General features: G+C 39.6%; 1 protein-coding gene across 1 annotated transcript in view; it reads left to right on the top strand.

Annotated features, from left to right (window-relative positions):
• VWA8 (von Willebrand factor A domain containing 8) overlaps positions 1-15,385 on the top strand; it is a 315,962-nt gene that overhangs the window by 25,897 nt on the left and 274,680 nt on the right. Inside the window, 4 exon segments of the mRNA XM_019650364.1 lie at positions 3,370-3,391; positions 4,864-4,883; positions 9,975-9,984; positions 13,704-13,834. Of these exon segments, the coding sequence (XP_019505909.1) occupies positions 3,370-3,391; positions 4,864-4,883; positions 9,975-9,984; positions 13,704-13,834 (183 nt within the window).

The raw sequence follows: 15,385 nt of genomic DNA, 5'->3' as shown, positions 1-15,385 counted from the left end.
CGCAATGATGGTGCCAACTTGGGCCAGTGAAGCAACATCCTCCACAACTAGACTGAAGAACAAAACGACAGCAACTTGTCTGTTCCCTTTTCCCCGATTCCCCAGCACTGTTCCCATCCCCCCAATTCCCCAATAAAAATCTTAAAAAAAAATCTATTTAAAACTAAGATCCATAGTCTCTTATCTGGGGTCTGCTGAAATGTTTTGTCACAGTCACAAATGCTTAATCAGCTGGGGGATCTTATTAAGAGAGAATAAGACTATACTAGTGTTAAGGGTTCAGGGGATCTTAGCAATAATATCAATTTTTAAACTTAAAAACATAGGCTTTGAATGAATGTATTTTTATATTTTGCAAATGACTGAGGGGCAATACAATGACTGGCTCGGGACAAGTCCCAATGTGTCAGTGGTATCTGTCTTTAAATATAGGAAAACTCCCATAATTTGTCACTAGAAATCCCCAGAAAAACAAAACAAGAAAAACCCTCAACATTTTCTGGTTTAGATACTTTCAATTTTTATTACTGTTTTCATGCATCTCTTACATAATCAAAAAATTTTTATTTCTTTTGTGTTTGGTTATTAAGTAGCTTACTTACCCTTTGAAATTTATCAGAAGAGTTTATATTGAAAGCAGTTGGAGGATCCATTAGACTCCAATTTGCGTTTTTGGGGATTGCTATCCATTCATCGTCCTTCCTACAGGTAGTCACAATATAAGTATCCCTACCTGTTGTTGCTTGTCTGTCAAGATGATGGTGCATGTTTTAACCCAGGAGTAAATTGTTACATAGTTTCTTTTAGTCTTTCTAATGATCAGCTGTGTCCATTTGTAAGCAAAAGACTGTGGGAGTTTGGTTAACTTGAAATGGCTGAGCTCAATTAACCAATCAATCATGCATAGCTTGGGGAGATACGTTGTATTGCATACTATGACGTGTTTTTATGCATCTGTTTACTAAATTAGGAGTACGTTCAAATATTGTATTCTTTGAACTTTTTCCTTCTTCTCTCGGGAACTGTTTCCAAAAATGGGAAAATTATAGTTCTTTGACTTGCTATTACATGATTGATTAGAGACTGTGGGTTTTGGTTATGAGAAAATTGATGGATTTTATTTTTCCCCTCTCTTGGAGCTATTTAAAAAAAAAAAGGGAAATGGTGTTTTGTTGAAGTTTGATAATATATTTCCTTCCTGTATTTATGCTTCAGTTGAGCTTTTTGCGTTTTGGATATTTAATATTTTCAAATGAAACATAAAAGATAGACTTGGTTAAGGAAAGGAACTTCAGCAATTATTATCCTCTCTGAAATTCATTTCATAGCCAGGGAAGTAGGGTCACAAGAAAGAGGTCAGAGAACTCATTAATTAGCAGCTAGGCCCAGATCTCCTGACTTCACTTGGAGTTTCCTTTTCCAGTCTGCCTCTGTGTCTGTACTTTTCTTTAGAGTAAGTCCTGGAATGGAAAGGAGAATGGTATGTTAGAAAACTCTTTTCGACTTTAAAAGTGTGCAAGTTCATTGACAAATATTGAAATAGTTGAGGCATGGTAGTGCTATTTTATTTCTGTCTTTTTCTAAGTTATTATGCAGAGCCCTGAAAATCAGTATGGTCTTTTAGTAAGGAAGAAATAAAAATCAAGAAATAAAAGTTGACATATGCATGTTGCTATTCCTATTTCACGTGTATCTAATAGAAGGGCAGAAATCCTGCTAACTGGCTGACACACAGACGGGAAACATTCTTAAGTGGAAGTCTTAAGAGTCTATTGAAAGCCTCAGTAAAGCAGTATTATCTCATCAAAGTAAAATTTCTTAAATTGGTGATGATCTGATTGAGATAATGAATGCTTATATTTGATAGTCAGTTGTCACTACCTCATTCTTACTGGTTCTATCTCCATGGTGTTGGGCACTGCAGGCCATCTTTCTAGCTGCAGCGTCTTTGTATAGCCCAGTGCCTGGCACGTAATGGACACAGGAGTTGGATGACTCTTCAGCGTTTTATTCTCTAGGTCTTTTCACCTCCTGCCTTGACCGTTACAACTTCCACTTACCCTCTTAGTCCCTAATCTCTTACCTGCAAGTGTTGAAGTGGATAATTAAAGCTTTTTTGCCTTTTTGTATGAAAACTGAATCTCATGGCTTGGATGAAATTGGCAGCGTTTAAAAAGAGGTTCCTTCATGTTTTTGTGCTTGAAGTTAAACTGTATCGGATCAAAGCTGGTATTTCTTCCAGGGTTTGCTTTATGAGGGGGTGCTCCAGGGTAGCAGTTTTCAATAGACGACTTTGAACCTGCCCTCAGCGTTATCTTTCTGCCTCTTTATATAATCTTGTTGCACTCTGTGGGCCAATTATATGTGAGGCCATTTAAGGTTTCCTGGACACACTGACCTCTTATCCAAGCAATTAGGGCCCACAGAGATTTTCTGCAAGAATTACAACATTGTGCTCTTAAAATGGTGACTTTTGGCACCAAGTCCACAGGATGAGAGGTTTTTTGGGGGAATGGGGAACCCTTTGTCTTTAGTTTGTTAATAATTTTAAGAGGTTTGAGAAACTCATCAACATCATAGATTACAGAACATCATGGAAAAAACTATCATTTTTGTGTAAATGTAGATAATGTGGAAATCATTGCAACTACTTGTCAGTTTTAATGAATTGGTGACAGACGGCACAGAAGGCCTCCAAGGTGTTACCTAAGATTCTCTTATAGTCAGAGCTTGAATAACAACCTGAGAAGCAAGGCCTCCAATCCTTAAGGTTTCCCTTATTTTTAATAGTTGCACTAATTGCCTCTCATTACATGAGAATTTGAGAAAAGGATTTCATTTGAGATTTCTTTAGATGTATTTTTAAGACTAGAGCCCTCAAAAGGAAGAGTCCCATCAACTTCTAAAGCCCTTTAAGGTGACCTTAAGTCTCCTCTGGAATCTCTACAGCAGTCTTTATTCAGTGCCTAATTTTTCTTTGACCTTTTTTCCTCCCAGCTGCCGTATTCAAGATGGGTTAAAACTTTTGATGCATTTTATTTCCCGTTTAATGACTGTTGTTGCTTTCTCTAACTTTCATCGCAGATGAACAATTTTTGAGCTGTGTAATATGTTAGTAGGCTTCTTTGGGTCTACCTGGTATAATAATTTCGCCACCATTAATGACATTGTTTGACAAGAAAATGAATTCAAGTATAATAGGAAACCCCTCACTCAAAATCACATTTTAATGTATAACATGTTTTCCCCAAAATAAGACCTCGCGGGAGAAGAAGCCCTAGCGTGATTCCTGCAGGATACGGAGGGCACGCACCCTTCACAGGAGGGTTTTATGACCTGTTTCAGGGAGGAGGGTGCCTTTTCCACAAGCTCCTTCAGCTTAAAATACCCAGTATGCCAAGGTGCCATATTTTGGCACCTAAAATCATGCTACGGCTTATTTTCCGGCTAGGTCTTATTTTCGGGGAAATAGGGTATGTAGCACATGTGATAAAGGCTTAATACCCATAATATACAAATTTATCTTTCAAATTGATGAGAAACATCATGTAATCCGGTAGAAAATAGGCAAAGGATTTAAATAGGTACGCCTCAGGAGACGAAATCCAAATGGCCAGTCAGTATATGAACATGTGTTGTAACCCTGCTTAATAGTGAGGGTGAGGGCCGGCCGAGTGGCGTGTTGGTTAGGAGTTGGCTTGGGACACCAGCTCTGAGCAGCAGGGCCCTAGTTCAGATCCCACATGGGCCAGTGACACTGCGCCCTCTACAGCTAAGANCTGTTGCTTGATTTCTAGATGTTTAGACTTTCCGGCTATTTTCAGATCTTTGTTATTCCATTTTGATCAGAAAACATTTTTGTATGATTTCAGTCCTTTGAAATTTATTAAGACTGGCTTTATGGTCCAGCCTGTGATCTATTTTGGTGACTGTTCCATGCAGTTACAAAGAATACGCATTCTGCTGTTGTTGGGTGTGGTGCTCTTTCAAGGTCCTCTAGGCTGAGTGGCTAATAGTGTTTTCAGATCTTCTCAGTCCTTCTCTTAGCCAGCAGGTCGAAAGTGATCATCCTTACTTCTGTATCCTTCTGTAGAATATTTCTGTCCCTGCTCTTCTATCAGTTTACTAAGAGACTATTAAACTATCCTGGTATGAGTCTAGATTTGTCTATTTCTCCTTTTGCTTCTGTCAGTTTCTGGTTCATGTTGACTCCTCAGCTCCCGCCTGGCCAGGCGGCCACCATGGGTTTGCTGTGTTCTTCCTCAAAGGCCCACAGCTCCTCCGAGGCAGCTCTCTCAATGCGCGCACACTCTAGGCTGGCGCTTGCCCCAGGCCCCTTCCAGCCGAGGGCTGGGAACGGCGTCTGTTACTGCTAGTCCCAGGGCGCTGTGCCGTCCTGTCGCTTTTCCTCAACTCTGCCCACACCTTCCTACACGGCTCCTCTGTTATATGGTCCTCAGTTACTCCCTTTGTTGTGTGCTGGGACCCTGATTGATAAATGTATATGCTTAGGCTAAGCACTTCAGTTGGTAGGAAAATCCAGTGCAAAAGCCTAAAATGAGGGTGTGCCTGCCATGTTTAAGGACTAGTGAGAAGACCCGTGTGGCTGGAGTAGAGACCGTGAGGAGGACGCTTGTAGGAGATGAGGTCAGAGGGGAAATGGGGGCGCCTCCTCAGAACCAGCCTTGTAGGCCTTGGCAGAGGCTGGAGGGTTGAGCAGAGGCTTGGCGTTACTTGGTTCCTATTTCGTTATCGTCATCACTATGGCTGCTCTGTTGAGCATAAACTGTAGGCTGCAGGGGCTGAAACAGGAGGTCTGTTAGGTGAGAGAATGCTGTTCAAATGAGAAAATGATTTAAGTAGGAAACCCCTCATTGGCTTGGGTCAGCATTGTGGTGGTAGAGGATGTAAAACGTGAGCAATACTGGATATATCTTAAAGACAGTGGGATTTTCTGAGGGGTGATGAGAGAGAAAAGTTAAGAATGGCCGCGAAATGTCTGGTCTAAGCAACTGGAAGGATTAAGTTGCCATTAGCGGAACTGCAGAATACTGTGGGTAGGGCACACTTTGATGGAGAGGTTAGAAGCTCAGTTTTGAATGTGTTAAGTGTAATGCGCCTATTAGGCATCTCAGAGTCTGTTGGTGTCTGTGTTTGGAGTTCTGCGGTCTGGGTTAGAGATAGAAATTGGGAGCCAGCAACATTGAAAGGCATAAGACTGCGTGAGCTCACCAAGAAGAGGCTGTAGATGAAACAAGAGTCTAGAACTGTGTCTCTGCACCCAGTGTTAAGACAGTGAGGAGAAGAGGAAGAAAACAATGCAAAGACTTGAGAAGTCCAGAATAGAGAGCCCAGAAATAAATCCATGTATATATGGACAGTTAGTCTAAGACACTGGAAGCAAGAATTTACATTGGGGTAAAGATAGTCTATTTAATAAATGGTGCTGGGAAAATAGGACTGACCCATGCGAAAAAATGAAACTGGACCACCTCCTTACGCCATATACAAGAAAANCAGATCCCACATGGGCCAGTGACACTGCGCCCTCTACAGCTAAGATGGTGAACAACAGCTCAACCTGGAGCTGGGCTGCTGTGAGTCACCAGCGATGTGTAGGCTGCAGTGAGCAGCCCTAAGCTACCGTGAGTGGCTGGCAGCAGGCGTAAGTTGCCAAGAGCCGCTGTGAGCGGCCGTGCAATGGCCAGCAAGCGACTGCCTCACCAGGGAAGAGCGCAATGATCACAATACCAACATGGGCCAGTGAAGCGACGTCCTCCATAACTAGACTGAAGAACAAAAGGACAGCAACTTGTCTGTTCCCCTTCCCCGATTCCCCAATTAAATCTTTTTTTTTTTAAAGTTTTTAAAAAAAATAGGGCGATACAAATTATACAATAACATAGCAATTTTCATACATCACCTGGGTCAAAGCTTAAAAGTATTATAATGCCCAGTACCCACAAGGTTGTAGGGAAATGACATCATACATTGCTGGTATAAGCATGAGTGTATGTGACCTTTTGGAAAATAATATGGTAGTAGCTATTAAAATAAAAAAAATACATGTCCTTTGATTTAGCAGTTTATTTTTAGGTCTTATCCATTAAGGAAAAAATCAGCACATAAAATGGGATATTTATATGCAATATGCATATATTGCAGCATTTTGGTGTTTTCGGTACTGACAAAACTAGAAGCTTTCTGAGTGTATTAGTAGTGGAAGAATTGACTAAATTCTTGTATATCCATATTGTGGAATCTTGCGCAACTGTTAAAAAAGATTATATTAGAGTTATATCTGAACCTAGAGGCTTTCCATGTGACATTAAGCAAAAATTGCAGATGGTGAAGTTGTATATAAAGCATGATACCATTTCGTGTGAAAAATGTTTTTTGAAATACTTTTTTTTTTTTTTTAAGCTGAGCCATCCTGCCACCTGTTGGCAGCTCAGCGGCTGCTCAGCTCAGGCCAGGAATCAAACTACTGTTGCTCAGAGCTCAAGCTCTTGAACAAGCTCTTAATCAACTGAGCCACTCGGCCGGCCCTTTTGAAATACTTTTAACAGGTGTTTTATACGCCTATCTCTATACAGAGCAAAGCGTGGAAGGCTATGATGCTCCAAGCTCTTGACTTTGACTTCCTCCTGAGGCACTGCGTTAGGAGTGGGGTTAGGACTGGAAGGGGTCAACAGAGAGCATTTCAATTTTTTTTTTTTAAAGATTTTTATTGGGAAATTGGGGAAGGGGAACAGACAAGTTGCTGTTGTTTTGTTCTTCAGTCTAGTTGTGGAGGGCGTTGCTTCACTGGCCCATCATTGTGCTCTTCCCGGGGGAGGCAGATCAGTCGCCGGCTTCTGGACGGCTGCTCACGGCGGCTGCTGGCCACTCACGCTGGCTGCTGGCTACACACGGTAGCCCATGGCAACCCACTGCCACAGGGGCTGCAGCCTACGCCGTCGCCAGCGACTCACGGCAGCCCAGCTCCAGCTTGAGCTGTTGTTCAGCATCTTAGCTGTAGAGAGCAGTGTCACTGGCCCTCATATGTGGGATCCGAACCGGGGCCCTCTGGTGTCCCAAGCCAGCTCTTAACCAACGCGCCACTCGGCCGGCCGGCCCTAAATTTTTTTTTTTTACATTTGGATTTTCTTTGTTACAGTAAGCATGTATTATTAGCCAAATCGAATAAAAACCCCATGTGGAAAGTGAAAGTTTTACTAAAGTAAAGAATACATTCATTGTAAGTTCTGCTTTTTCTGTGACCTAACTCATAAAAATAAAAAGTTGTGCTTTATGTTTAAAACTTTGGTCTCATTTGACAGGACCTGACAATTCCTGGTTCTTCTGAGAAGTGTTCATAACCAGAGGTCATTCCTTGGTTTCCTTTCATGTTTTTGGTTGTCATTGTCTTGTGATGAATATGACTAGCTATACTAAGACCAACAAAGATATCTTCAGTAAATTATCATAATTTAGCAACACCTTATAGACAAACACTTTAGGAGGCGGAGTTGCAAATTGAACTTTGGGTATTGAATTGGGGTCAAATGATCTGTCAAAATATTGTAATGTGTGTCATCCATCATATTGCTGCTTTATCACAGTTCTTTCCTATTTCCAATATGGCTGTTATTACTTTGCAATATATATATATTTTTTTTTAATAGCACTTTTTGTTTCTATTACAAAAATAAAACACAGTACAAAAAACCTTGTAAAATATTGAAAAGCAGAAAGTATAAAACCCAATCATCCGTAAGGCTAATCATAAACCCTGTTAACATTTTAATATGTTTTTTTCTAATCTTTTGTTAACAGTGTCACTGAGTATAATTTATATACAGTAAATTTCATATATTTAAAGTGTACAATTTCATAAGTTTGGGCATATGTATATAACCATGAAACATCCCCATAATCAAAATAATGTTCAAATTCATTACCCACCCTAAAGTTTACTTGTACCCCTTTGTAATGTCCCTAGTTCCTCTATTCTCTGGTAATCACTGATCTTTATGGATTTTTTTTGGACTTCTTAGAATTTTATATAAATGGAATCATACAATATATACTTTGTCAAGTTTCTATCACTCAGTATAATTATTTTGTGGTTCTTCCATGTTGCATGTCTTAATAGTTCATTCATTCCATCCATCCATCCATCCATCCATTTATTTATTTATTTATTTATTTATTTTTGCTGAGTAGTATTCCATTGTATGGAAACATTATAATTTGTTTATCCAGTCACCTGTTGATGGACACGTTAACCGTTTTGAGCTTTTGAAATAAAGCTACTCTGAACATTCAGGTACAATTCTTTGCATGGACATATACTTTCTCTGAATACCTAGGAGTGAAATGGCTGTATCACATGCTAAGTGTTGAACTTTCTAAGAGACTGATGTTCTGTTTTCCGGAGTGGTGGTATCATTTTACATTTGCACCAGCAAGGTATAAGAGTTCCAGCTCCCCCACATTCTTGCCAGCTCTTGGTATGGTCAGTCTCTTTAACATCCTTCCATCCCTGGTTCTTACTGGCTGAGGGGTGGGCAAGGTGCTTTACCTGTAACCCTTACGATAATCACATTCAATGAGCAGTACTCCCTCTCTTTTGAAAGTAAGGAACCTTAGTCCTAGAAGGTTCAGAATACTTGTCTAAGGACACTGACACAGGACCGGATAAGAAATCACAGTTAGGTCTGTTGGGCTTCAAAGACTTTTTCTTTCCATTATATTACGTTGCCTTTTGGGATACTAAGAAAACCTCTTGAGCTTTGAAGGATTTATTGTAATGGAATTTGATCTATGCATACTTTTCTGAAATTTTAATTTTCACATATATGACAAATTTGAGTCTGTGAACAGAGTAAATTATAATTTAGGTTCCATTAGTGGAATTATTTTAAAGCCCTTGAATATGCTTGGGCAAAAATAGTGCATATTTTTTTTTTTGGAACAAGTATTGGCTAGGAATTGGGTAAGGAATTTAGAACCAGATGTTTTATTTTTACGTAGAGAAGGAAATTATAGGCTATACAATCAAGCTCTCGTATTATTTTGACATAATTTTATCATTCTCTGGGCTCCTGTAAGGTAGCATCTTGTGCCTGCAAACATTGTAGCTGGGGATTTCTCCCATGTACTGGTGTGTTTATATTCTGTTATACATGGCAATTTGGCAGTTTGTTTTGCAGATGTTCGTAATGTACAGTCTTACATCTTGTTTCTATTCCTGGAATGCTTTTAAGTATGACTCATGTTTTCTTGAGGCCATCCTAAAAATACAGCTAGCTTCAAAATTAATGTAAAATGCACCGCAGACACCACATCGCCATGCATAATGCTTTCTCTCAGCAGTTTAATGCAGTTTCCTGACAAATTAAATTTTCTTTTTTGACAAAATACACTATACTAAAACAAGTGAAAACGGGATTTTTTTCTTTTTTTTAAGAAGTGGGTCTTCTGATAGGAGGACAACAGAATGAATTTGAAATTTTAATAAAAGGAGTTGAACAAGGTATCATTGGTATCACCAGAAAACCAAGAAATAGAATTAATGGCCTGAAAAGCAAGTCCACTCAATGTGAGGGAGCCTGTGAGGTCCATACTTGTAGGGAAAGTCTTGGACGCGAGACTTTTAACAAGATTTTGGAAGGGCAATAGGACAATAATGGCGGGCATGTAAGCTTTGGACTCAAACGGTTTAGGGCTGAATGTTGGCTTATGCACTTACCACCTATGGACAAATGCTTCCACCTTGAGAATTTGATTGTTTTTTAATTTGTAGAATGGGGGCAAAGGGTATTCAGCAAATGCTTAGATGGTACTTACTACTCCTGGGCACTTCTAATTTCCTAATTGAATCCTCATAACAACTTTATAAGTAAAGAGGTTTATCATATCCCCTCTACAGTTGGAGAAACAGCACAGAGGGTTAAATAACCAGTTAAGGTTACAGAGCTAGTAAACAGCAGAATTGGGGTTGGAACAGTTTGGCTCGAGTCTGTATCCTTATCTACTACCGTCTGCTACCTTCTAAGGTTGTTGTGAGATCAACTGAGATACTCAGTATGAAAACTCATTTGAATTTTTACCTGGCACTTGACAAGAATGCAATAAATTATAGCCATTATTATTACTGTTACTGGGAGGAGGGAAAAGAAGGGAAAAGAAGAGGTGTTCGTGAAGGCACAGCGCAGACTCCAAGGCCGCCCCAGGATTCAGAAGCTGCTTATACAAATTCAGAAAGTGATGTGGAGGTGAAATGCAGTGGTGGTGACAGCCTTGCTATCCCGACATCTAGAAGCTCAATCGAAAGGTAGAACTTACTGCTGACTTGCCTCCCGACAATTTCATCTTTCGGAGGTAGGGGAAACGGGGGGACTCTTTCTCTGGGTTTAATTGTGATTAATTAGAAATAACTCATTAGTGGTATGCAAGCAACGGAAACCTTGGGGGAAAAAAACAAATGTTGACGCAGACACAGAATTTCTCAACAGGGTGCCATTAACACATTGGGCAGATGGGACTGTTTTGGACATTGTGGTTAGTGTCCCTAAATGTCAGCAGTGTACTGAATTAGCCCTCATCCCCGGAAGTTTTGCAACAACTAAAAGGGCCCCCAGACATTTCCAAGTGCCTTCTAGTTGGCATGGAGTAGTGGCAATGCTGCCACTGTTGAGAACCACTGTTGAGTGGCAAGAGTAATGGAAAAGATTGCTGAGAATTGTCAGGCGTGCCGTAGGCCAGTGGTTCTGAACACACGGGAGGATCATACTGAGTAGAAGACACTCCCACGCGCATACTCAGGGTTACTGATACACAGCTCCCAGGGTTCCAGCTTTAAGGAACGCCATGCCTTTCTCTCCTGCTTAAGAAAGTACGCTGTTGTACAAACTGCTCTGTGATTATAGGTATAACTGTGGTTCTTCTTTAGTTTGCTAAAAAACACATATATTCCTTGACCTCAGCACTTGAATAACACTGACAACATGTGAGGGGCAGAACACACATTTGATTAGGAACTGCTGCCTTTGACTTTAAAAAATCTTGAAAATGAATATCGTTCCAAGGTCAAGGCATTCAAAATGGAATCCTGTGTATAGAGAACTCAATTGAGAGTCTATAGTTATGAATAGTTACAAATAGTTACAAATAATAAAAGGTGGGAGTAGGCTGAAGAGACCAACTTGGCTTTACCGTCTAGAACCCTGGAAATCTCGTATTTTAAGTCATCAAGCCCAGGGAACGGAAGGGTGGGCACATGTCCAAGGTTGAATACAAAGGAGCCACCCAAAATGTAAGGATCGTGTGGGGAAGGCCTGTGACTGAGATTTGTGCCAATAAAGAAAAAGAAAAATCCCAAGTGTTTAAGTGTTTAATTACATGTTTGCTATCAGAGTAAGAAGCAGCAGTGGAGCTGCAGCATAGGGAACGTGGTATAACTTTAGTGATCGAGAAGTTAGAGCTTCTTAACTCTTGTTTCATTCTTTTTTTTTTTTTTTTAGCTGAGCCATCCTGCCACCTGTTGGCAGCTCAACGGCTGCTCAGCTCGGGCTGGGACTCGAACTGCTGTTGCTCAGAGCTCGCACTCTTGAGCGAGCTCTTAACCAACTGAGCCACTCGGCCAGCCCTCTTGTTTCATTCTTAAACAGCAAGGGGACGGACTCATCTCGCGATATGAAAGAGTAGACTATATCACAAAGAAGGATTTAAGCCTAAAGTAGGAAAGCAAACAACGAAGTGAACAACTGTTAGTTATAAATGAGGCTGACTCTCCAGCCTCAGGTGAATTGCATCTTAGCATCATGAAACTCCTTGCTCAATTCTCAGACGTGTAGGTCTTAGAGCGATGTTCTCAGCCCGTTTTTCACTATTGCTCTCCTAAGGACATTTCCCCTCAATTGTCTCTCCCAACCCCATGAAATTTCAGCATCACAGATACATTGTATGTCTGTTTATGCACAATGGCCCTTTGGTGGACTACAGACCATTGTAATAGCTAAGAATTTTTCTCAAGCCCCTCTCCAGGAACCTGTGTTTGCCCCCTTGGGGGTGATGTCTTCCCCAGCCCCACCGTGAATGTCCTAGAGGATTTATAGAGGAAGGAGAGAGGTCAAGCATCCCCACTGGGTGAAAATCTCCTGCCTTTCAGACATAGAGGCACTTGGTTTCGGGAAATTACAAGATGCTTTGGTGTGACCCCACTGAAATGATAAACCAACCGTGCTGCCCAAAACCTTGTCCTTGATCTTCCCAGCAGAAGAGAATCAGAAATCAGAAATTTATCTTTATTTTTTTCAAATGATTAGATATTAGCTTTTTTTTGGTGGGGGGAGTGATTACATGTTAGCTTTTGAGGGGGCGGGGTGAGGGAACTACTCTAGCAATACTGTGCTCTTAGAGGGGGATAAAAAGCACAGCTTTAGCTCTAGGAAAGGGTTCTTAGTTTGATCTTTGAACTCCTTCATGACCTCACTGGGTGATTAAAGGAAGTTTAAAAAGTATGTTTGTGTGTGTGTGTGTGTGTATAAAGTGCAATACAATACTAAACCAAACACTGCAGCCCACACCCAAATTAAGAACTAAAATATTATCAATAGCATCGAAGCTACCATGAGAATCTGAGTCCATGCCCAGGTATCCATTATCCTGAATTTATCATTCTCTTGACCTTTTCCTTTTTCAAGCACTGTTTTATCATGTATGTATGTGTTTATAATGAATTCAATTTGCTACTTTTTGGAGCTTTATCAAAATAGTGTGATTTATTCTGAGACTTAATTTTGTCCCTCAGTATCATACCTTGTAAGAGTTACATATATTGTTGGAAGTAGTGGTAGTTCATTCTTTTTTGTTGTTGTTATATAATATTGCATTGTGGGTTTTTTTTTAATCCATCTCTTGTCTCCAGTTTTATTTTGAACAACGCTGCTATGAGTATTATATGTCTCCTGACGTACAAGGGCAAGAGTTTTTATTCTATACCTAGGAACGCAATTTCTGGGTCACTGGGTGACTTACAGATGAGCAAACACAAATTAATTGTGTTAATTCAGACATTTTAGGAAATGCTCAGGCAGAAGATAAGCAGATTGAGAGGTAGACTTAGAAGGGCGTTGTATGAAGTAGTCTTTTATTCCCAAAATAATTGGTGTAGAAGAATAGTCTTAAATTCTAAAGAAGTAATTTAAGTCTTCATCAAACTTTATAACTGTGAAGTTGGAGACCTCACAACCCATTGCCAACTTAAGTTAAAACAGAGTTTTCTTAAATTTTTTAAGACTATGATAATCATTAATTGTCTGGGATGGTTTGATCATATCCCCTTTTTAGAACAAAAGGGCTGGGCTATGAAACTGATAAAGTAATGACACCATTCATTCCTCATATCACCCTTGAAAATCACTTTCATTTCTTTTGTGACACTTGTAGGTGATGGTTCAAATGTTCTTTACAAGCTTTTAAGTGTTCGATTATGTGACTCTGTGATATCATAAACTTTGTCTTGTTTTCACATTGATAATGATGGTTTTATTGTAAAACAGTGAAAATTCACCAGGTGTATGTATCATTGTATGTGTATACATGTATATGTGTGTATATGTATTTTCATGTAATATGCTATCTTCATTGATTGCTTGGAGGTTTATATTATATACTTGATTTGCATTTAATTTTATCTTTGTTTCTCCTTTAAGTTTCAGACTCGCTGGCTCAATCTGTAATTCAGCATCTAAGATGGATAATGCAAAAGGATCTTTTGGGGCAAGATGTCTTTCTAATAGGACCTCCTGGGCCTCTTCGACGCTCTATTGCTATGCAGTACCTGGTGAGCAGTCAATTCTTGTGCTTTCCTAAGTGTCTTAACGCTGATAAGTTATGTTGTAAGATAAAGTTAAGAATTTATAAGAATATCAGGATTAGTCACTACTTGCAAAAAGTTGTTAATGTTGAATGATGATTTGTTTACAAAGAGTTTGGAACAAGTTATTTGGGAAGCAAATGTATATTTGCCTTTTATAGCTTTAGCACATTTTTGCTGTAACTAGAAACATCTCCACTTCCAGTGGAAAAGAACCATAAATTCAGTCAGCGAGTAGCAGGTAGAATCAGCCACTCTGAGATTACAAAACAAAACTTAGTTTTGTGCTACTTAGGGGACATTCTTTTTGCTCAGATCCACATTTTCAAAAGCCTAACAATTCTCTGGATTTTTTTATGTTTAGTGGTCTTTAAAGGGAGCCTAAGGTTTGTAGAATATCTCTTTTGTGTAACACAATTTTTTTTTCCTTTAAATAGATGAGGAAAGAAGTTCATTAAATAATTCACTCAAGCTTTACGCAGCTGGTGAATGATGGAGCTAGAATTCAAATCTCAAATTGTTCCTTCTTTCTGACACATCTTCCTGTTAAATGTTTGCAGTTCTCTAAGCGTGGTTGTGAACTGAGTTGAAATATTCAATTCTCGACCCCACATAAAAAAAATTTCACCACTTTTTTTTTTATTTTGTCAGCATTAATAGACATTGCTCTAGTGATTTTAGGAAGAATGCTATCAAATGAGGTTGTTTTGCTCTGAAGGTACTTTTTAGGATGAAGAGAAAAACCTTGCTTAAACTTTCCTTGTGTTATTAAAGAGTTGATTTCTGTGCTTTTGAAATATACTTTGCGTACTCTTCTATGTCAGTGGTGAATTTACTGTGGTACTTCCAAAATCATGCAGGGCAGGAATGATAATGCAATGAACAAATCAGAACCTCACTCCCTCTAGCCCATACCTGTCATGCGAGTATCTTTTGTTCCCAGAACCAGTTTGTGCAATTGTGTACATTGTAGCCTCACTTTATTAATACACATGGCAAAAGTCTCTCCTTTAAAAATGCAGAGTCATCTACTGAGAATCCCAGATCTAGAGCCTCTTTAATTTTATTTAAGACGTGCCCTCTCTACCTGGCTCATTTCAAAGACCACCACATCTCACTCTGGTTTTGTTTCTGGTAAGACTTTGATGCTTGTTAGCGAGGACCGTGGAATGAGAAAGGCTAGGAGGTTATAGGAGTCTTGTTGGTTCAGAAATGTAACGTAAGTCTCTGAGTGTGAAGCCTGTGTGTTAAAACAAAGCTTTAAATTGTGAAACAGCTGAGGCCGCTTTAGGATGTGGAAATACACGTAAGAAAACTTACTAGCGTAAGCTGCCCTGCAAACTCTGCAGTGGGTACTGTTGCCGTTAGATAAAAGGTCCTACGCTTGGTAGTAACTACAGTAGATGAGGTGTTTAAGGCAGAAATTTGGGGGCAAGCCTGCTGAATCTATGAGAAATTAAGTAGAAATAATTTGATAGTTGCATTTGTATTGAACTCACATAAAAGTTTTGTAGATGG

This window comes from Hipposideros armiger, unplaced genomic scaffold (assembly GCF_001890085.2).
Source record: "Hipposideros armiger isolate ML-2016 unplaced genomic scaffold, ASM189008v1 scaffold_140, whole genome shotgun sequence".
Lineage (NCBI taxonomy): Eukaryota > Metazoa > Chordata > Mammalia > Chiroptera > Hipposideridae > Hipposideros > Hipposideros armiger.
Note: the sequence above shows the minus strand (reverse complement) of the source record. Positions and strands in the feature narration are given on the sequence as shown.